Source organism: Pongo abelii, chromosome 2 (assembly GCF_028885655.2).
Source record: "Pongo abelii isolate AG06213 chromosome 2, NHGRI_mPonAbe1-v2.0_pri, whole genome shotgun sequence".
Classification (NCBI taxonomy): Eukaryota; Metazoa; Chordata; class Mammalia; order Primates; family Hominidae; genus Pongo; species Pongo abelii.
The window spans coordinates 65,444,387-65,466,986 of NC_085928.1; the positions used below are offsets into that span (position 1 = coordinate 65,444,387).

The 22,600-nt window shown below is 35.6% G+C and overlaps 1 protein-coding gene across 5 annotated transcripts in view; it reads left to right on the forward strand.

Annotated features, from left to right (window-relative positions):
- Positions 1–22,600, forward strand: part of EPHA3 (EPH receptor A3) — a 367,456-nt gene that overhangs the window by 328,340 nt on the left and 16,516 nt on the right. For all 5 annotated transcript variants that reach the window (XM_002813414.4, XM_054551689.2, XM_054551690.2 and 2 more), the window contains exons 14-15: positions 12,385–12,534; positions 13,330–13,523. In XM_002813414.4, coding sequence (XP_002813460.4) covers positions 12,385–12,534; positions 13,330–13,523 — 344 coding nt within the window. The remainder of the gene's footprint in view (positions 1–12,384; positions 12,535–13,329; positions 13,524–22,600) is intronic.

Below are 22,600 nucleotides of genomic sequence, written 5' to 3' on the forward strand. Positions count from 1 at the left end.
CTCCACTGTACCCCCATGGGATGTTCAGAATGAATAAGGCTATGAAGTTTCAGGATTATTATGAAAATAGTTTCTATCTTGTGGACCCCTAAAATGCTCTTGGGGACCCACATACATGCTTGGATGACAGATTGAAAGCCACTGTTACAGATACTTTACTAGGAAAAAAGCCCCTTAATAACTAAATGAATATTTTTGTCATTATTCACTGATATAAATCTAAATTATGGCACAGTTTTATGTGATATAATATATTTTAAAGAAGTAGCCATGAAAGCAGAACTGTAGCTGCATACCAAAGTTTGCAAATCATCTTGAAAGTCCCTGGATTTCGTTTGGGATGGATATGATTAGACCATTTAGCTCCACAAATTTAAATCATCAAAGAAGTTTTGTGTCTGAAAAAAAAAAAAAAACTCAAAAATTAATTCCTTTCCTTTGGTTTCTCATCGTGTGACTTTGAAAGTATAATTATAACATGTTTGTTGTATTTTTGCCCTGGTCTACTAATTTACTTTACTTCATTCTAACAGAATCATAACACTATTGTAGAACAGTTTGCCACTGAATGATTTTTCAATTTTTGCTTTTATGAAATTTTATTTTTAACTGGTTAGTATTTTTGTATATATGCATTCATGCATCTATATAGATGAATCTTTCTATATTCATATGTTGAAGTACATGGAATCCAAAATTCGAAAATGGTAGTGTTTAATTTTCTGTTTTACACAGGATCAAGTTACTGAAAGTACCGACTTTTATCTTATTTAGATGCTGGGTAATCCATCACTTCAATTCTTCCTATGTCCTTAAGTTCATTTTGGGAGCATAATTACCACATAAACTGAGTTGGAAAATTTGAGAAAACAAAATTGAGTTGTCCTTGGCTATATTCTCCATTATTAGATGTTTTTGTTTTCATTTCTATTCTGAAGTTGCCTACTTAGTAAATACTAACTGGATTTTGTTAGAATATTTTATTTTACATAATAATTTATTTGGCTTTTTAGATCTGTGACTCTGCCACATAGATGCCAGATATATTCTAGTACAATTTTGTTTTATTTGATTTCATTTTTGTTTTGTTTTTTTGAGATGGAGTCTCACTCTGTCGCCCAGGCTGGAGTACAGTGGTGGGATCTCGGCTCACTGCAAGCTCCGCCTCCTGGGTTCACGCCATTCTCCTGCCTCAGCCTCCCGAGTAGCTGGGACCACAGGGGCCTGCCACCACGCCCGGCTAATTGTTTGTATTTTTAGTAGAGACGGAGTTTCACCATGTTAGCCAGGATGGTCTCGATCTCCTGATCTCCTGATCCGTCAGCCTTGGCCTCCCAAAGTGCTGGGATTACAGGCGTGAGCTACCGTGCCCAGCCTATTTGATTTCATTTTAAGGATAAGGCAAAAAAACAAAAGTGGCCAAGCAAGTGGTTAAAAGCTAAGAGGTTAAATATTTCCTTTCAGGTAACTCCAATCTAATAACATAAATAACAGAAAACAGGAGCCTTTGTTCTGTAACATTTTCAAGAACTAAAAAAAACCATGCATATCAAAATTGGTATAATACAAAAGACACATATTAATTTGATAAGTAATATATGTCACATGTCATTTATACCTAAATGAAAAAGGTAATAACAAAATATCTAATTTGTGTCCTTCATATAGTAAAATTATTTTAAACTGTGAACCAAAAAAATGTCAACTATGAATTTATTGCCTCCCCTCTTATGATCAATATGAATATGCCTGCATGTAGCATCAGAAAATACAGCCACTTATTCAGTAACTAGAAAACTCTCAAAGGTTCAGTGATTTTAGTGATTAATGTTGAATCGAAACTTAATGAAAAGTCTAGTACTTTCTACCCATCTATTTCAGAGAGATGAGTAGCATGAACATTTAAACATGTGAAAAACAACTATCCAGGTTTATGTGCTGAAAAATTAAAACTATAATTGTGAAGTGGAACACAGGAGCACACAAGTAAAGGCAGAAAAGTAAAATGAGGAATGCAGACAGTCTGGAGAATGCAATTTTACATAGGATCGTCAGAGAAATTGGTAAAATGACACTAGAGCAGCAAATGGGTTTGAATGAAGGAGCAAATACTGAGGCTAAAGAAACATTAATTTTGCTTTCACTAATTTTCAATTGAATAGAATAATTTTAATAGCTGCATTGATTCCAAGAGGCCCATCTTGCAGGAAGACCATTTAAGTCATTAGATTAATGATTTAGCTCAGACTAAATGTCAAGCTAATAGTAACTAGTCCTCTTTTTCTATTGGTGATGCATGCCTTTAGTCTCAGCTACTCAGGAGGCTGACGTGGGAGGGTCACTTGAGCCCAGGAGGTCAGGGCTGCAGTGAGCCTTGGTTACGCCGTTGCACTTTAGGCTGGGGCAACAGAGTGAGACCTTATCTCAAAACAATTATTAGAATGAATTTAATATTATTTCTATCATTTCAATTGCAAATTGTCAGTATCCCCTGCTATGTTTCTACTAATTTACCATCGCTTCTTCAAAAAATTGTGTTCAGAGTGCTACAATTTCAGACTTTGAATTACTATAACTTAAAAAAAAAAAAAAAGAAAAGGGTAATAGATAGAGTCAAATGCCTCAAAACATACTTTTCGTCGATGAGCTTCTTTCATGATGCGCTGTTCCTGAATCTGGCTGTAGACAGATTTTGGTAGATGTCGATGACGAGCTATACGTTTTATATGCGGATAATGCTGAAATTTCTCCTTCAATTTCTGGTTATAATCCTTGGCTGCTTTTTCTCGTGATGTAAGCTGAAAATACACATTTTGGTATCCCAAAAAAAAAAAAATTAGAGATTTTAAAAAGTAGAGATTGAATACATATAAAAAATACAAAATTTAACATTTAAAACCTCATTGAACTTTTAAAAAAGCCAGACTCATATTAGGGCATATATATATATATATATATATAGACTTACTCCCCAATTTTTGCATTATTTTTGTTGAAGATAGATATCATACATCAGATTACTTAGTTTTTACACTGTTTCATGAGAGTCTGAAAGTAACAGAAGCCTTATGAGTTTGTGTTTTATTTCCTGGATAGCCATTATAATAATTTGGAATATGGAGATTTTCCTGTATTTCAGGAAATGCTTAATCATTTCACATGAGGTTGAAAGATCTCAAAAGTTCAAAGAATGAGGTTTTGCTACCTAAAGGATCATTTATCTCTGATGTCTTGTGGCAATCAACATTTGCTGAAACTATTCTCTCAGTGGCTCTGAGATTTGAACTACTGGGGATAAGACTAGATGCTTCCTTTGGGAGCCTTGTTGGATCACCCTTCACCTTGTTGTCTGCAGTGAATGAATTTTAGTCCGTGACAATGGACAGATGCTAAATCTTTTAGCCAAATAATTTATCTCTATAGTTCCACTTTTAACCTGAGTAGCTAATATTTCCCTCCAGGTTAAATACTCAATTACTTGGGTTTACTCAGATAAACTCTCCAAAGTCCTTTGTCACTCTAAGTATAACCTGACAAAGCTCAAAAACAGGAAATGTGAACTATAACCAGCAAGCCTTTCCTAAATCGGCAGGCAGAGATTTGTACATATAATTAGAGAAACATTTGGCAGCTATGTGATATTATGCCTCAATACCCAGAGATTTCAGCAATTACACTCCTTCTCTTTGGAAATCAGAACTTGAAGCCCCGTAACCCATACTGCATGAGCTGACTTCAGTTAAGCTCCTGAAAAATTCAGGCTTTTAGCCGCATGTCTCATTGAACTGTCTAAATTCATTGAGCTTAGGGAACTGAACTGCAGAATCTTTCAAGAACAGGGTTACTGTGTGATTCCTCATCTAACTGCTGTTTCTAGGCAAAGTGGACAAGGTTTTAGACTCTCAACTAATCCTGGAGTGGAGTTTAGCAGTTATGTAATGCCTTTTCCAGAGAATCACTGGCATCTTTACCTGTAGCACTTTATTCATCTCCTTTAAATTTTCTGTAAAACTCTATAGACATAAGTCGAGGTGACACCCATGTGAATATGCAATTTATTCCAAAGTTAGTCTTTCTTTAAGAGTCCAAAATAATTAACATTGAAAATGTCAGCATCCTTGATATTCATGTAGGTTTAAGATAGAAAGTTGAAAGAGCTATGGTTCATAAGTCAGCAAAGCTGTTAAGCTGTTAGATAAAACTGAATGTAAAGTCAAATTTTATATAGTCCATGACCCTGTTTTTGAATGACAAGACAGCTGTGCAGAGAGGTTAAGACACTTGGCTAAAATTAAATAGGAGGGTCAAAACTGAGCCCAGAAACCAAGACTCCTGATTCTTATTAAACTTCGGAATCCAAATGGAGCAAATGACTAAACTTACCCTGTACCTCCAGTTATTTAGCTATACCTAAATAAGAAGTCAGCACTTGGAGGAACTGGCTGAAGGTTTGGCATTGGAGATGTAAGGAGCAAACATTAGCTTCTGATTCTCTTAAGTTTGAATTGGAGGTCTTTCTAAAATTGAGGTTTTAGATACACTCCATACGCTATGATTCTGGGCTTGCTCCAAGCAATTGGAAGCTTTTCTGAAATACATAAATATATCTTGGGAGCTTACATTAGGATATAGAGACCAGTGAAAGTAAATGCTTCATTTTAAATGTTTAAATATGGTTAAAAAACACATCTTCATAAATAACTTTTATAGTGACTAGCTGTGCTTTTATAATATTCTGAATGCCTAGTGTGGCACATCCCTCTAAAGCATCTACATTTTAAAAATGTCCTTCACATATATAAGCTGGGAAAGCAATTTCTAAACCAGAAAAAAATAATAGTCATGCAATATGAGCTTGAATTTGTTGAGGTGGGAGGTGAGAAGGGAAGAGGAATTTTTGTGGTCACAATCAAGAACAGAAATATGCATAAGCTCTGTGATGAATTACTTGTAGGAAACTTAGACTCCTATATATTCAATTTATTTTAGTTTGATAGTCTCAGAACTACAGATCCTCAGCTTAAATGCAGCAAGTCTTATTGTAAAGTGTGACTCAGTTAAAATTTATTGCCCCAGCTTCTTCTTTTAACCATATTTCAGAACCAAATTGGGCCCTCAAGGACTCTTATTCAGTGTCTCTCTATGCCAATAACGTTTACGTTTTTGTAGCTGTAGACAGTGTTTGCTGTTGGAGCAAGCACTTGTATCTTACTAAAATGCTTGGTTACTGATACCTCCATTTAATTAAAAAAATTGATGCTTAATTTATAAAGTTAATTTAAGTTTTACTAGCAAAGCTTAAATTAACAGGAAGTTATCCTAAAAAAGAAAAAGAAAAGGAAGGAAGATAGGAAAAAAGAAGAAAGGAGAAAATAAAATAAAACATAAAAAAAATCCAGAAGGGATATTATTACATCATCAAAACCCAAGTATTAGAAGATTGGCTCTGGTGAACTTGACCCCTGCTTTTCTATTAGTAAAGGTATAGCCTGTGACAGGTATAAAATATCCCTAGAAAGTTGATTTCACTTAGTCAATATAAAATCCCAGATAATTTGTAGACCTCATGTGCATTACTTTCCCTTGATGATTGTATGACATTCAAAGCAGTAGTTCTCAAATGGGGATGATTTTGTTCCCCAGAAGATACTTGGTATTGTCTAGAGGCATTTTTGGCTGTCACAAACTGGGGAGATGCTAATGTAATCTCGATGACAGCGGCAGAAGGGCTGTTAGATATCCTACAATGCACAGGACAGCCGTTACAGCAAAGAATGATCTGGGGTGAAAGGTCAACAGTGCCCTTCTAGAGAAACCTTGCCTACAAGCTTCCCATCATGTGCAAAGAATGAGAGTGGGGATCAAATGTTTCTCTCAGGTACTTTCTATTTTTTCCTGTCCATATTGGACTGCAAGTTGCATGGGACAATATAGACTGTACCATTTGTGAAAAAATGTGCAACAGACTAGCCATCTGTTATCAGGCCTCCCAGAATGTGGAACTTGAAGCTATCACAAACATAATGCCACAAATCATAAGTCTTGTGTGACTGTTCAAATTTTATTTTCATTTGGTTTCAATTAAACACTTGAAATTACTTACCACCCTCCACCCCAGGCTCTAAATTTCAAACATAGCCACTTTAGTTTTGATGTTCTATTTTCATTTTATTAAGACATCATGGAGTAAAATCATACATAGATGTATACCTCCGGAAGATCAATATATCAGATATTTTAGTTAGTATATAAGTCTTACCCTTGTGTAATTTTTTTAATGTTTTAACATTTTACTTAGCCTCATTCTACAAAGGGGTAATGTCCATGTGTGTAGACTAAAATTATTTTTTAATTAATTGTATTTTTAGGTTGGTAAAGTAGCTACAACATTAATATTGAAGCAGTTGATGTAGAATGTGTATTGTTTATGGAGTCAAATGAAAATCTTTATAGCATTCTACAAACTCTAAAACACACAATCCATACAACATCCTGTGACATATTTTCATAATTCTACAGATACTCTAAAAAAGTTGATGCTCAGTGAATCTTATGCTGACTATCATTGTGGAGTTCTTAAAATGTATTAATGTAACAACACTATTAAATAGTAGCATAAGAAAAAAGAGGACATTAGAAAGCAGTATGATTTAAGAAAATAAACTATTATGTTTATATTGGCTCATTCACATTCACATATATTGTGAAAAACTAGATGTAACTCATTATCAACTGAAAATGAACTGCACATTTAAAATGCTCAAAATTATCAGAAATCTTTAGTAAAATCTACTTTGCCAAGTCCACAAAATAAATCATATTCTCACTTGACAGAACAACATGCTTTTTTGCAAGCAACAAAGTTTCGTAAACAGCAGAGGTAGAAAATAAGACATACTTTAAACTGGGGGAATACAGTGGTGAAGGGGGGCAGGTGGTTATTCCTCTACATCCCAGATTAGGCAGGATAATAAAGCAGAAGGATCACAGAGGATGGAATGACCAACTCTTGCTGGAAGACTCCCAGATGTTCACCCAAAGAGTTTACATTTGACCAAGATGTTCAGATAAGAACTTTACCAGTTACAGAAAGCAGGGAAAAAAGCCTCCCAAGAAGAAAGACCATGTATTTGGGAAGATAGCGTGCTCAAAGGGGGAATTCAATTAAGATCAGTGAGCATCTGTTGAACGCCTACACTGCACATTTGCCAAGATAATACCTAAAGAAGAAAATTGCTCTCTGTAGTGAATGTGTATTGTTTATGGAGAGCACAGGTTCATGTGAGTTAATACTCTTTATCTTCAGCTTTATAATCTATTCAGTTTTTCATAAGCTTATGATTTGAAATAATAGTCCGGGTTTACTATTTTTATTTGTTGCAACTGATATGACAGGCACTGCTACTACTACTTTTACTAGTGTTGAACATAAAGAGTTTGAAACTACAATGAAGAATTTAAAGAGTTTATGAGAATGTATGCATCTATCTTTTCTTAAATTCCATAATAATCTTGCTGGTTTGAAATTTCACCTGTAGTTTGATTTTTTTTACTTCAAATTAAATGTGTACAATGTTGGTTTATTATTCTTTTATTTTTAAAGCCAGAGCAATTTGATGTTATTTGCTTGCCATGGAAAAAGAGAATTTTTAAAAATTTCTTTTTATCTGATTTAGTATTAATTGCTAAATTTGAATTGTTCTTTGTAGTTAACAGTGAGCTTTCCCTTGTAGCGTCTTTTAATAAATTTGTTATATCGACAGTAAATGTATCAGTTAAAGGGAATTGAAAGAAAGGAACAGGCATAACATTTATTGAACACTCTACTGAGGAGCAGACACTTTTTAAATTGTTTCATATATATTATAAATTCATGACAAATGACAAAATTTTCTAAATAATAATATATAATTCTCAATCACCTTTATTCTCTTCCTGATTCCCTCAATGATGGATGGCATCATTTACAATACGGTTAGATAGAAAAGAGACAAGAGTCTTGAATCTGTGATTATTTCATTATTGGAGCTAAACTAATCATTCTAATAAGCTACCTATTAGCAGATAATGAAAATTCTCTAATGAAAAGGCTAAATGTTTCATGAATATTGAATAAATTCTAGGCTAAACAGCTAACTCTTGGCCAGGTGCGATGGCTCACACCTGTAACCCCAGCACATTGGTAGGTGGAGGTGGGAAAATGACTTGAGGCCAGGAGTTAGAGACTAGCCTGGCCAACATGGCAAAACCTTGTCTCTATCAAAAATACAAAAATTAGCCAGGCTTGGTGGCGCACACCTCTAATCCCAGCTACTAAGGAGGCTGAGGCACAAGAATTGCTTGAGCCTGAGAGGGGGAGGTTGCAGTGAGCCGAGAACGCACGACACCACTGAACTCCAGACCTGTCTATGGACTTCAGCACTAAAATTGGGCAAAGCAAATCACTCATTCACATCTTCTTCTAAAGAAAGAGTTTAAATTAGCCCCAGCTCTTCTTTTAGACTGAATTGTTTGGATATCATATATAAAAATATAAATTAAGAGTTTTTCATTAAAAATAAAAATAAATATGCTTACTTCTAAGTATATAAGCTCAATTAACTGTGACCTGTGACAGAATCTGGCCAGCAAGGAAAAGAACTGGTACAACAAAAGTTGATCAATAGCAGTATCTGGATAAATTACAGAAACATTTAAAGCACTGCACCCTGGTTTCATTGTTGAACTGATTGAATGCCACTTAATTTTTGAGTGTTTGTAATAACATGTCCAAAATAAAATGAAAATAAATTAGATTGCCCCACTTCCTCATGCTTTCCCATAAGGGCAACAACTGAACTCTTGGTATAGTTAAGAGACAAAAAGGAAAAGGAAAGTGTAAATCAAAAACCGGATGACACAAGTGAAAAGACCATACCTACATTTCCAAAGCTAGCAAATCTTGTAGCAGGAGGCCTTTGTCATTTCACAGGTATCTACTGCACAATGTGGCCGAGATACTTTTTCCAAGGTACTACAGTGAGCTAAGAGCCAGAATATTTTGTTAAAAATTAGTACGAAGGTAAAGATAGTGTAAAGGTCACCTGATCAGCAAGTATGTTACATTGAAAGGTTTAAAGTTGTCATTCTAACAATAATATGTGTGTGTGTGTGTGTGCATGTGTGTGCAGGCTACAACAATTACAAAACACAACCAGAAGAGCAGAATTGAAAATTTAACTTTTTCTTATTAAAATAATTTACTATACATTTTTCCAAACATATATCCCCTTTGTGTAAGTTTTAAACATTTTAAAAAGATTTACACAGGTGTACACAAATAGACCACATCTAATTGGGAAATATTCTGGAAATAATTTGCTTGAATCTATAACCATGTATTTCATTAGAGAACATACTGTATAAGTCCCAGGCAAGTTAAGAGATTCAGGTGAGTGAAGCTTTCCTTGAAGATATGATCATGCGACCACAGCAGATACCTCTCCAACATTATTATGTCCGTACTTAGAACAGAGTAGAAGAGGATTCTCCTTCCAAGCTTTAGCAGAAATATGGCTCTGTTCTTCCTAAAAAAGATCACCTTTCAGAATATCATTATTTTAAGAAATTCTGTTAATCTCAATGCTCTTCTCTCTGGAAAATGAAGAAACACTTAAAATGAAACAACTCTTCTGTGTTTCTTTTTAACCCTGATTGAATTAAACCAAATAAATACACTTCTCTTTCGTGGCTGTCATCAACCTATTGTTTTTTTCTTATGACTCTATTTTAATTTCAACTAGAGACCATGGTAAGTCAACAAATATCTGGGCCTAATATTTTCTAAATAGGTACAAAGTTTTCAGCATATAAAGGGCTTTTTTTTCCTTTTTTCTTTTTTTAGTGCCATTTAAGTACACTTTACACTTTTAGTATGACTGAAAGTATACTGAAATGATCCTTTCAGTATAAGTATACTCATATACCTTCAGTAATACTGAAAGTATACTTATATGCTTTCAGTAATTTGGTTCTGGAAAAAGAGAAGTAGCAAAGGCGGTTAGAAAAATGACAAGTGTCTATAACAGACCTAAGATAATTAATTGAGATTTTTAAGATACTGTATCTGCCTTGTCCTATGAATACAGCTCTGCTTGACTTTTGTTAGTTCTCTGAGTTCTTAAGAAGGAGAAAGTAGGCCCAATGATTCCATTTGGCATCCTGAGTAGATTTTGTTCACTGCCACATGTATAAGTCCACTTTTGTCGATGTCAAGGGGTAGTATTTGAAATTTTGAATTATAAAAACATAAACTTGGTCCAGGCATATGTAGATGAGTGCTTTGGGGGTTTTAGTGCACGTTGCACACTGTAGTTTATCTCCCTAACTTCAAAGGCTGTCTTTTCTCTGGCCCTGGTCTCTCCAATTTCATTTGTTTTACTTCATCAATAGAAACTGTCAACTATTCTTCACCTGGTAGCTTCTTAGCAAGATTGTGCTCACTGTGTGTCTTTGCAGGCTTATTCTTCCTGCTGATGGTGTTTTTCCATTTCCTCAATTCTCTGCACAGTTTCATGCATTCTTCATGACTGTGTAAGCTCTACCTTTTCAAAGAGCTTCTGGCAGTACTCTCCCTGAACAGCTCATTTGTGCCAAAACACCAAGGAGAAGTGCTCAGTTTTACTGAGTTAGTTCCAATCTTATCACTCTCCTAGCCAGGATAAAGTTTCCCAAGTGCATCTGTGATTAAATAAAAATTTGACATTTTAGCTTCCTCTTCCATTATATTTCTTCACACCGGAAACTGTTCTTCTAGAACACACAGTTTTCTCCTCTGTGCTTTGATGTATGCCATTTGCTCAGAATATGAAAGTATTGAGCTAACATTTATTGAGTCCTTACTATGTCCTAGGAAAAAGACTAAAGATTTTACTGAAATTTGTCGTTTAGTCCCACAACAATACTCTGAACCAGGACTATTACATTCTCAATAACAGATGAGGACACTCCAGCACAACAAGCCTTAGAAACTTGTCTCCTAAGTTGCTAATCCATTTGTGTAAAGCACTATATTGCCCCCTTGAGCATCACTTCAAATCCAGTGGCATGCTATGAGGTCCAATAGAAATCGGTCACATTTTGATGAAGATGGCTTAAGATTTTGATGATGTGAGTTCTTTGAAATATCCATCCCTTTTTTCTTATATCAAATATTGTACTTATCTTTCAAGTGACTTCACTTGAAATTGAGGTCACTTAATTCATAAGGGCCCTTCTCAGTCTCTCTAGTGAGAATCTTGGCTCCACATTCCACATTACGGTGGCTTTCACTACTGTCTTACTACTCAGGGTAAGTTCCATGGACCAGCATCACGTGGAGATCGTTGGAAATGCAGACACTGGCTACACACTCAACCTCCTGAATCAAAATTTTCATTTTACTGGGAGTAAGCTGTGTATGATTTATATGCATTACAAAGTTTGAGAAACAATATACTAGATACCTATTTCGTTCTGTATTTAGTTTTTCAGAGTAACTCATTATTATTCCTGTTTGCCTGACACTTTCCAAACAAAAGAGCCAGTATGTTATTTATCATTGTTTCACCCAAAATAACTAGCCTAATACTTCCTATATGGTTGACAATCAGTACATCTTTATTAAATGTATTTATTGAACTAAGAGCAAATTCCATAGACATTACGCTTTTATATCTCCCATAACTCATAAAAGCAATATTATTCCCCTCTAAATTGTAAGTTCTGGGAATGTAATTATTATGTGTACCTAATTTATATGGTGCTTGCCTACTATCCAGAAGACACGTCAATGATTAATGATGAAATGAAGCACAAAGTAAATTAATCAAGATGATTATTGTGTTGAAGAGAGTTTTTTAAAATATAATTTTATTTTGAGTTTATTTAGGTAACAAACACCTGTAAGTAATTATGTGTCTGAGTTCTTTACGAATATTGACTTATTCACATTCCGAACTTCGATTGCTTGGTCAAGCATAAATCTAGGTTAAATCAATAAAGGTTGATTTGTGATACCGCTTTTAATTCTAATACATGTCATATCACATCTACTTCAGGTTGTTTTGTTGCAGATGATTAATTGACATGCCGTAGTTGATATAAAATGTCAATATTTAAGCAATTTTCTTTTTTATATATAATTTCAAAATCCTTCCAAATTATTTGGAAGTAAAATTTGCTGTAAATGGTATGCTACTTCTGGTTGGTATTAAAATAGAATAACATCAAAATGTTTCACAGAAATGCATATTCCATTTCAGAACAGAAATGCTATGAGAAATTCTGTCCAGTTTCAGATTATGTTATGTATATTATATGTTCTATGCATTGCTCATTTATGTAGACATGATTTTATATTCAAAGGGAGGGAAGATCCCAATCAGGTGGACATCACCAGAAGCTATAGCCTACCGCAAGTTCACGTCAGCCAGCGATGTATGGAGTTATGGGATTGTTCTCTGGGAGGTGATGTCTTACGGAGAGAGACCATACTGGGAGATGTCCAATCAGGATGTAAGTATTTGTGGTCTATGAGTTATGAGTTCAGATGAAAAGGTCAAGCTGTGCAATGAAGTGGAACATAATGTGACTGGGTGGCTCCTGGTTTGTAACACTGAAATAAAATATTTAGCAGCAATGAAACTGTTTCCAAGTCCTGCAAGGATATTATATTAATTGAATTGTTCTTACAGATTTACATATTTCCCTCCAGCAAGGGTTTAGAAATAAGACAAAAGAAACATTTGTAGTGAAAATGTAATGAAATAAGTGACCAATAAGATAACCTCTAGATTCCAATACACATTGAAGTTTGAAAGTCACTGCTTTACACCGTTGAAAAGTACTAATGAACTAATGGTTACTTAATTTTACAGCACTTAGAATTTTACAAAAAAAAATTACTATAATTTGGAAGGCACCATTTGAACTGCAGTATAACTAAAACCTGTATAGTGATTTTGTCCATATTCATTCATATGTGTTTTCCATAGAGAACTATATAACCAAATAATAATTTCTTTATAACACCAAATTTACTCTATCATTTCACATTTCTTTTTATTTTAACCCAAAAAGGATCTTTACATACTCTCCTTTCCTAAATTTATGTTCTTTCAATCTTCCTTTATATAATATTTTAGGCATACATAATTTCGTATTTATTTGATCAGTTGTTATCCTTTTAGGCAACTAAAAATGAGAAGTTTTCCCACTTACCTTTAAAACAAGCATATTTGTGAGCCCCGCCCATGAAAACGTAAAATAAGTGACACTTCCTGGTTCCTGAAAACTTTGCTTCTCACACAGGTAATTAAAGCTGTAGATGAGGGCTATCGACTGCCACCCCCCATGGACTGCCCAGCTGCCTTGTATCAGCTGATGCTGGACTGCTGGCAGAAAGACAGGAACAACAGACCCAAGTTTGAGCAGATTGTTAGTATTCTGGACAAGCTTATCCGTAATCCCAGCAGCCTGAAGATCATCACCAGTGCGGCAGCAAGGTGACACATTCAATTTGTTATCCTGCATTCACTCTGAAATTTGTGTTTGCTGTCTCCAAGATGTTAATTTTTTTAGCCCACCCCCAAAATGCATTATTTGAAGCTTGTATTCCACAATATTAGAGAGATGTATTTCCCCTTTCTTTTTTAATCTTTAGAACTAATTCTCATCCTTCTTAATAGTAATGATAAAATTCTGAGATATTTTTTAACATCTATCTTGACTCTACATTCAGGATTGTTTAAGTCTTTGGGAAATAGGAATACTGGTGGGGTGCGGTGGCTCATGTCTGTAATCCAAGCACTTTGGTGGATCACTTGAGGTCAGGAGTTCAAAACCAGCCTGGCCAACATAGTGAAATGCCTTTTCTACTAAAAATACAAAAATTAGCCTGGTGTGGTGGCAGGCACCTGTAATCCTAGCTACTTGGGAGGCTGAGGCAGGAGAATCTGTGAACCTGGGAGGCAGAGGTTGCAATGAGCTGATATCATGCCACTGCACTCCAGCCTGGTCAACAGAGAGAGACTCTGTCTCTAAATAAATAAATATACTGAACACATACTTCTTTTCACCCTTCATGAATAAAGAAGTCCTGATTCATCTTTCATTCAAAATAAAGAAAAAAAAAATTATCCAAAATACTGCACTGGCTAGCAAAATGCAAATTTTCCCCAGTTAATTAAACAAATATTTGTCTAATCTATATTGCATATCAATTACTTCGCTAGACACCACTGAAGATAAAACTAAGAGTAAGATAAAGCCAGTGCCCCTGGACAACAACACAAATGTTAATACTCTGCAGCTGTAATGCAATCCTGGATGCACAAAGTCTGTTTAATTTTATGCATATTCCTCTGGGTTAAGAATCACTGAGTTCTCTCAGTGGTTAGAACAATGTAAATTAAAGTGTATCTACAAAGTACAGTGGAAGAAAGAAGGAAGAAGAGATTAATTTTGTCACGGGCCATATAAGAAGAAAATAAATATTAATATATTTGGTGCCTCTCAGAGTAATTAAAGGCAAAAATATCTTGTTTAATAATTTTGATTCTCATGGTACGCATAAGGAAAAAAGTTCTTTTACATTTTGATAATGCATTCTATTACAGGCTTTTAATTTTTCTTTCTGATTTATCACATGAGTTAGTACGTATTTTATACTTCTGAAACATTCCTCTTGACAACTAGAGAGAGAAGCATTTCAGACCTATTTGGGACCTCTAGCTATGTGCCTACTCAATGGCTTGGACTTGTGAGTTCAATAATATCTTGATTGGTACAATGGAGTTTTATCAGTGATGATGACTTGTGGGTCATTCTGCCTTCTTTGTGTAACCAGTTGCTTCTCAATATTGATTCTCAATTGTCTTACTTTTAAGTCTCAATAATACTATCCCGCCCTGTTGTTTCCATTGCTACAAAGCTTAGTGACTAAAGCTGGCATTCAATGCATGGGAAATTCCTTGCATTTTGCCTTAAGTTATCTGTTTGAAGATCAAGCAGGGCGTGTGTGTGTGTGTGTGTGTGTGTGTGTGTATGTGTTGGTGAGTGAATACGTAGGTACAAGTTTGATTAACAATGCCTCAGTATCATATTTTTGTAAAAAAAAATCATATTTAAAACAATATTTTAAGATGTCAAAAATCAATGCCCCTGAAATCCACAGGGAATAAAATAGCAAAATTTTAACATATAAACGTTTTTTATCCATTCTTCTGTCAGTGGATGCCTATGTTGATTTCATATCTTGGCTATTGTGAGTAATGCTGCAATGAACATGGGAATATAGATATCTCCTTGAAATACTGACTTCATTTCCTTTGGCTATATACCCAGAGTGGGATTGCTGGATCATATGGTGATTCTATTTTTAGTTTTTTGTGGAACCTCCATACATTTTTCCATATGGCTGTCCCAGTTTACATTCCCTTACATGCCAATGTTCCCTTTCTCCACATCTTCACTAACAGTTGTTATCTTTTGACTTTTTGATAATAACCATCCTAACAAGTGTGAGGTTCTAGCTCATTGTGGTTTTGATTTTCATTTCTCTAATGATTAGCGATGTTGAGCACCTTTACATAAACCTGTTGGCCATTTGTCTTCCTCAGAACAAAATGTCTATTCAGGTCCTTTGCCCATTTTTAATAGGGATATTATTATTTTTGCTATCAAATTCTATGAGTTCCTTATATATTTTGGATATTAGCCACCTATAAGATATATTGACTGTAAATATTTTCTCTTCTTCTGTGGATTGCCTTTCATTTTCTTGTTTTCTTTACTGTGCAGAAAATTTTTAATTTGATACAATCCTTCTTGTTTAATTTGGCTTTTGTTCCTATGATTTTGATGTCATCTCTACAAAATTGTTACCAAGACCAGTGTCATAGAGCTTTCTTCCTGTATTTCCTTCTAGAAGCTTTACAGTATTAGGTCTTCAGTTTATCCATTTTGTGTTGATTATACTGAGAGCACATTACCCGGTTTTTACATAATAGTTTAATGAGTTAAGTAGGAGAATCATAAAAAAGATCTTAATATCATTATATAAGAATCATAGACTATTTATTGAAAATAACACTTAGGAATCACTATGATTGAATTTAGTAATAAGTCCTTAAATAAAACTACCCATAACTTATTCCATAAGGATAAATCTCTATCCCAAACTTCAGAGACTGTATAGACTCTTAGAAATTCACCTGACAGTTTAACAACTAACAGGATAACAAACCTGTCCTTCCCTGGGCCATATGGTCCTCATTTTGTACCCTGAAGGCATTTATTTTGATCTTTACGGCATAGATAGTAATCACAGAAAAAAAAAGACTTTACCTATCATAAAAACATTCAAAGCATTTTCAAAGCTAACTCATGTCATGTGATGTAATGTAGGGGTATCTAATACCAGTTTCACAGAGATAAGTAGTCTTACTATCAGATCATAATATGTGAGGCTATGTCCTAGCGTCCAAATTTTAACATACTTTCATAATTCACTTTTCCACTCTTATTGAAATATATCAAATACTTTTTCCTTATATATTTTTCTTTAATACATGAACAAGTTTGATGTATTTTGTCATAAAACATCATTTTAAAAAAATCAATATTTTCTATGAAAAGACAACCATCTCAATGTACAGAATACAAACATTTGGGCAATTATATTTATATTTTTACTTATTACCATTAAAATACACGATGGGTTAGATTTTGTCATAATACATTTATTTTTAACAACCTCACATTACTATATGCAACTATGTCAAGAAGTTTTTTTCTCTTTAGAAAATTTGCTTTCCTACTTTTGACAATGATTATTTCTTCCTTTTCATAACTGATTAAAATGAATTCCTTCTTTAATTTTTAGTGATGTCCTTGCCAAATGCTTTGTTGAGAAAATAAGCCATTAGATGGGAACTTCCCACAGCAAAACAGAAATGTAGTGGCACCTGCACCTACCCATATTGTCCTTCTTTCCTCTAATTATAAAAGGAAGTGTCCCTCTGTTTGTCAGAGGCTAATCCTCTACTCTCCCTCTCTCCCTGTCTCCCTCTCTCTCTTCTGCACATCCAGGCTCTTTTTTTCTGTAGGATCATTGCCACAGATGTATGTTCTATTATATTCTTTCTCATTATCTTATTCTTATCACCAGGGGAACCTATTACACATACAAATATCCAGGTCTATCCCAAGGATCTCCAGGAAAAGAGAATGGAGTTTGGATGTTTTATAAAAACTCCAGGTAATTTTTTTCTCCTCTGGAAAATTTAGGTGATATTGCTTGTCAATATTACCCCTGCTGGCCCCACGTCTGCCAACTACTTCGCTACTTCTCTAACACTCTTCACAGCCAAACTTCTCAAATAATGGACTCATAGACATAAAGTCAATATTCTGAAAATTTATCAATTTTCTCCCCCAGCCTGATCCTTCTACTGCCTAATTAATTGCATACACCAGCAGCTACCCATTCACCTAACCAGGAATTAGAGCAACTCTTGGTACCTCTTTCTTGCCCTCCACACTGTGATCATCTGGATCAGTGAGATCTATCTCTACCCCTTTTCACTGGAAATATTCTCCTCATGGCTGTTTCGTCTTCTGACCTGGACCACTGCAATAGGCTCCTAACTTGTCCCCAGCTTTGACTGCTGTCAAACTCCAAACATTTTTTTTGCACAGCCTCCAGAATCTTCTTATCAAAACATATATGATATAGTTTCAGTCACCTGTTTATAATCAATATTGAATTCACGTTACACTTATAAAAAAATCTAGTCTCCTTTTGATTGTTTAAAAAGCCCTGCTGGCTGGGTAGAGTGGCTCAAAACTGCAATATCAGCTATTCAGGAGGCTGGGGCTGGAGGATAACTTGTGGCCAGGAGTTGGAGACCAGTCTGGGTGTTATAGCAAGACCCTCGTCTCTACAAATTTTGTTTTTTAAAAATGGGCCAGGCATGGTGGTGTTTGCCAGTGGTCCTGGCTACTCAGGAGGCTGAAGCAGAAGGATTGCTTAAGTCCAGGAGTTTGAGGTTACAGTGAGCAATGATAACAGCACTGCACTGGGCCTGGGTGACACAGCAAGACACTGTCTCTTGAAAAAACTTATAAATTAATTAAAAAAGAAAATTTTGAAAAGTCTTGCTTCTCCAATGTTATTTATCTTATTCAAAAAAATTTTATTCAGAAACTATTTTTATATAATACAATGAGATGACTATAGTCAATAATACCTTAATTGTGTATTTTAAAATAAATAGTGTTTTCTGCCACTCTTGTAAACAACAGACAAGTACAGACCAGAGGAAGGAAATAAGTAAATGGCCGTGATGGGCAATAAAGGAGGAGCTGGGAAAGGGTCTGAGGAGCTGATGTTTGGGACCTGCAGGAAGGGAATGAGCCAGCTGTGTAACCTCCCCCTCAACAAAAAGAATATTCTTGGCACAGGATTAAAAAATGCAAAAGTCTTGAGATGAGAAAGGGTTTGGAGAGTTCTAGGAAGTGGCAGAGAATAATATGACTGAAGGGAGTCTGTCATGAACCTAAGGAGGTAAACAGAAGCCAGAGCACCTGAGGCTACACAAGCCATGGTGAGGACTTTGAAATATTTTTCAAATGCATGAGGAATTCATTAGGCATCTGAACCAGCGAAGTAAGATGATATGATTTATATGACTGCTTTGTAGAGGGAGGAGCAAAAGTATGAGGAGGTGGGGGTCATTTTAACCTTTCGACTTGTGCCATCTTCACCTAAACAATACTCTAACCTCAGTGGCCACTTCTAGTTCTTTCAGAAAACAAAAGCATTTCAGAAGATTGCAGCCCATGCTGTTTGCCTTGTCTCAGATTGTCCTTTGAACCTTTCTTCCTTAAGGAAGCAACTTACACATCATGTATGTATTGAGTCATTCTGTGGCAGCACCAGTGAAATGAAGTTTAACCTCATTATTCTTTTACAGAGCACCATATTCTCGTTCTTCATCACTATTTTAATTCTGTTTTCTGTGTTTGTGTGTGTATTCTTTATAACTATCCATTTTCTCAATAAACTCTAAGCCCTGTGAGAGCACACACCATGCTTCTCTTGTGTTACCAGTGCAGATTGATAATGGGTGCTCAGTAAATATCTCCTAAATACCTAATAAATATTTGCTGACGTCATTAGTAAATTTCCATTTCAAAAGATGCAATTTATAGAAAAAATTCCAGTGTTTTTCTGTTCTCTGAACAGATTTTTTTAATAGACATTGATCATATGGTAAAAGCCTCAACCTGTTCTCCTAAGCAAAATTCTACATGTGTACCTTTCTGTCAACTCAACTCCAGAAATACACTCCTAAAAATATAATAGGAGACCTCAAAACTGAATTCGTGGCTGGTACAAAGCATTCAAGTTTCTGAATGATGTAGTTATTCAGATCAGTGCATAGAACTGTGTTTATACACGTACCCTGTAGTGTCTTTTAAGAAAAACAACATCATTCTGATAGAAATGATGTTTCTTCAGTCTTTCTGGATTTAGTAAGTTTTATGGTCAAATTTTATTTTTTTCTTGGTGGCTAAGTACCTTTTGAAACTAATTGAATTTAAAAACGTTGTTGCATGTCCTGCAATAGAAGTCTTTTTATAATGCATCATTTCACTTTTCAGCCTTCATTAGAGTTGATGATTTATAGCAGTATCATCCTCAAAGAATCTTCCACTTAGAGTGTCTCCATGAATATCATCACTGGAAGTGGGGAAGGTGGAAATCTGATGGTCAGGGTGGGCCAGATCAAACAATTACTTAGATGCTGCAAAGAATGATGATAAGGGAAGGACAGTTATATTTAAACTTTGTGTTATGCTTGTTCCCTAGTCATTGATTACTTTTTCTAAAAGTAGAGTAAATCAGAGGAGATGTGAGTGTTTTAAGTTTTGATTGTACCTCAGTACAAGGCTACAGATGTTTATTCAACAATAACCTTGTGTGAGACATTATGTTAGGTCCTGTGATGATTATATAGATAACAGGCATAGCTTCCACCCTCAACAGCTTACGTTTAAATGTGGAAGAAAAAAGAATATTCAGAAAACTCTCATACCCCTCAGAACATGTAATTATTAGAGCAAAAATAAAAGGCATTTGGGAATCCTGAGGGGAGGTGAGTCTACTTTTATATTTGGAGTGTTCTGGTATTTGTATGTAAAAGGGACTTTTGGATAGTGGATGAAATTTCTACAGGCAGGTAACAGGAAAACAGGCTGAGGGAACACTACAGAAAAGGGAAGACATGCAAATAGGGAGGATGCTTCCAAATCACATTGCATAATACGGTTTTGCTAGACTACAGGATAAAAAAAGGAAATTATGGGGGAAAAACCTGATAGATCAGGGATCCTCAGCCCCCGTGCCATGGACTGCTACCAGGCCATGGCCTGTTAGGAACCAGGTGCCAAAGCAGAAGGCAAATGGCGGGCTGGTGAGCATTACCGCCTGAGCTCTACCTACTGCAGATCAGCAGCGGCATTAGATTATCATAGGAGTGCAAACCCTGTTGTGAACTGCACACACGAGGAATCTAGGTTGTGCGCTCCTTATGATAATCTAATGCCTGATGATCTGAGGCAGAACAGTTTCATACTGAAACCATCCCCCACCACACCCCCATTCATGGAAAAATTGTCTCCCATGAAACCGGCCCCTGGTGCCAAACAGGTTGGGGACCACTGCGATAGATGATTCGTCAGGTAATGGAAGACTGAATGTCATTTCTAGACATTTGGGCTTTTATCCATAAGGAAAGGGGAGACATTGAAGTTACTTAAGTGATATGTTGCCGTGTGTTTAGGGAATAGTTCTTTGACAGCTACTTCTGAAAAGGGCTGGAGGTGAAGGGATTCATACGAGAGAATTAGGATTTCAATAGTCTAAGAAAAGGATCTGCTATGGTAGAGCAGGGAAAGTAGACAGTGTGTGAATTCAATATGTTGTATTAAAGCGAGTTCTATAGGACATAGTGACTGAGACGTGCAGAGTGACAGAGAAAGTATCAGAGAATACTTCCAGGTTCTGAATGTGGAGCCTTTGAGATCAGCCTTCTCATTGACAGTGGTAGGAAGAACAGAAGGAAGAACAGGTCTGCCATGCAGATAAGCATTCTTGGCAACAGTCAAGAAACTAATTAGAATGTTTGAATGCCTCCTGTTTCCATTGTATGTAACAAGGTGTAGTGGCAGCCAATCCAGATTTTAGGCATCTTGTAAGGGGGCTGTGGAGCCAATCAGTGCCAGGAAATGGCAATACAAGAAGGAAAACAAATATGAAACATTCATTAATATCTCAGAATGTTAACTCACTACGTTGACTTCCACCAAGAGAGAAAGAAAATTCCCTTTATTTTGAGCTTTGGAGAGCAGTGCCAGTTATATCACAGAAGAATGTGAAATGGTAGGTAGAAACGAGGAACAATCAGGGTGATAGGATGAGGTTTAGACTACTGCAGAAAACCACAGTGCAAGGCATTTCCAAAAAGTAGATTCAAACGGTGTTATCAAAAGCTGAAAAAGGGAAAGAAAAACAAAAACTGAGGGAAAAGACTTCTAGTTAAAAAATAGAAGGATTTATAATCCATTGAGTATATACCCAGTAATGTGATTGCTGGGTCAAATGGTATTTCCGGTTCTATATCTTTGTGGAATCGCCACACTCTCTTCTACAATGGTTGAACTAATTTACACTCCCACCAACAGTGTAAAAGCATTCCTATTTCTCTACATCTTTGCTGGCATCTGTTGTTTCTAGACTTTTTAATGATCGCCATTCTAACTGGCGTGCACACGTATGTTTATTGCAGGACTATTTACAATAGCAAAAACTTGGAACCAACCCAAACGCCCATCAATAAAGAAAATGTAGCACATATACACCATGGAATACTATGCAGCCATAAAAAAGAATGAGTTCATACCCTTTGCAGGGACGTGGATGAAGCTGGAGACCATCATTCTCAGCAAACTAACACAGGAACAGAAAACCAAACACCGCATGTTCTCACTCATGAGTGGGAGTTGAACAATGAGAACACATGGACACAGGGAGGGGAACATCACACACCAGGGCCTATCGGAGGGTGAGGGGAAAGGGAAGGGACAGCATTCTGACAAATACCTAATGCATGTGGAGCTTAAAACCTAGATGATGTGTTGATGGGTGCAGCAAACCACCATGTCACATGTATACCTATGTAACAAACCTGCAGGTTCAACACATGTATCCCAGAACTTAAAGTAAAATTTAAAAAAAGATAGAAGTAACATTGAGGTATTAAGAAAACTATTTTGAATTTTGGAATAATATATATTACATTGTGAGAGACCTAATTATAAAATTGGATAATGAAAAGGCAAGGCAGAAGAAGATGTGCATAAAAGAATGAAAAAAAAAGAAGCTCTCCTCTCTTTTTTTATAAGAATCAAAGAAATGTTTATTTCTTCTCTCTGTCTCTCTCTTTCTTTCTCTTTCTTTCTTTTCCTTCTTTCTCTCCTTCCTTCTCTCCTTCTTTCCTTCCTTTCTTCCTTTCTT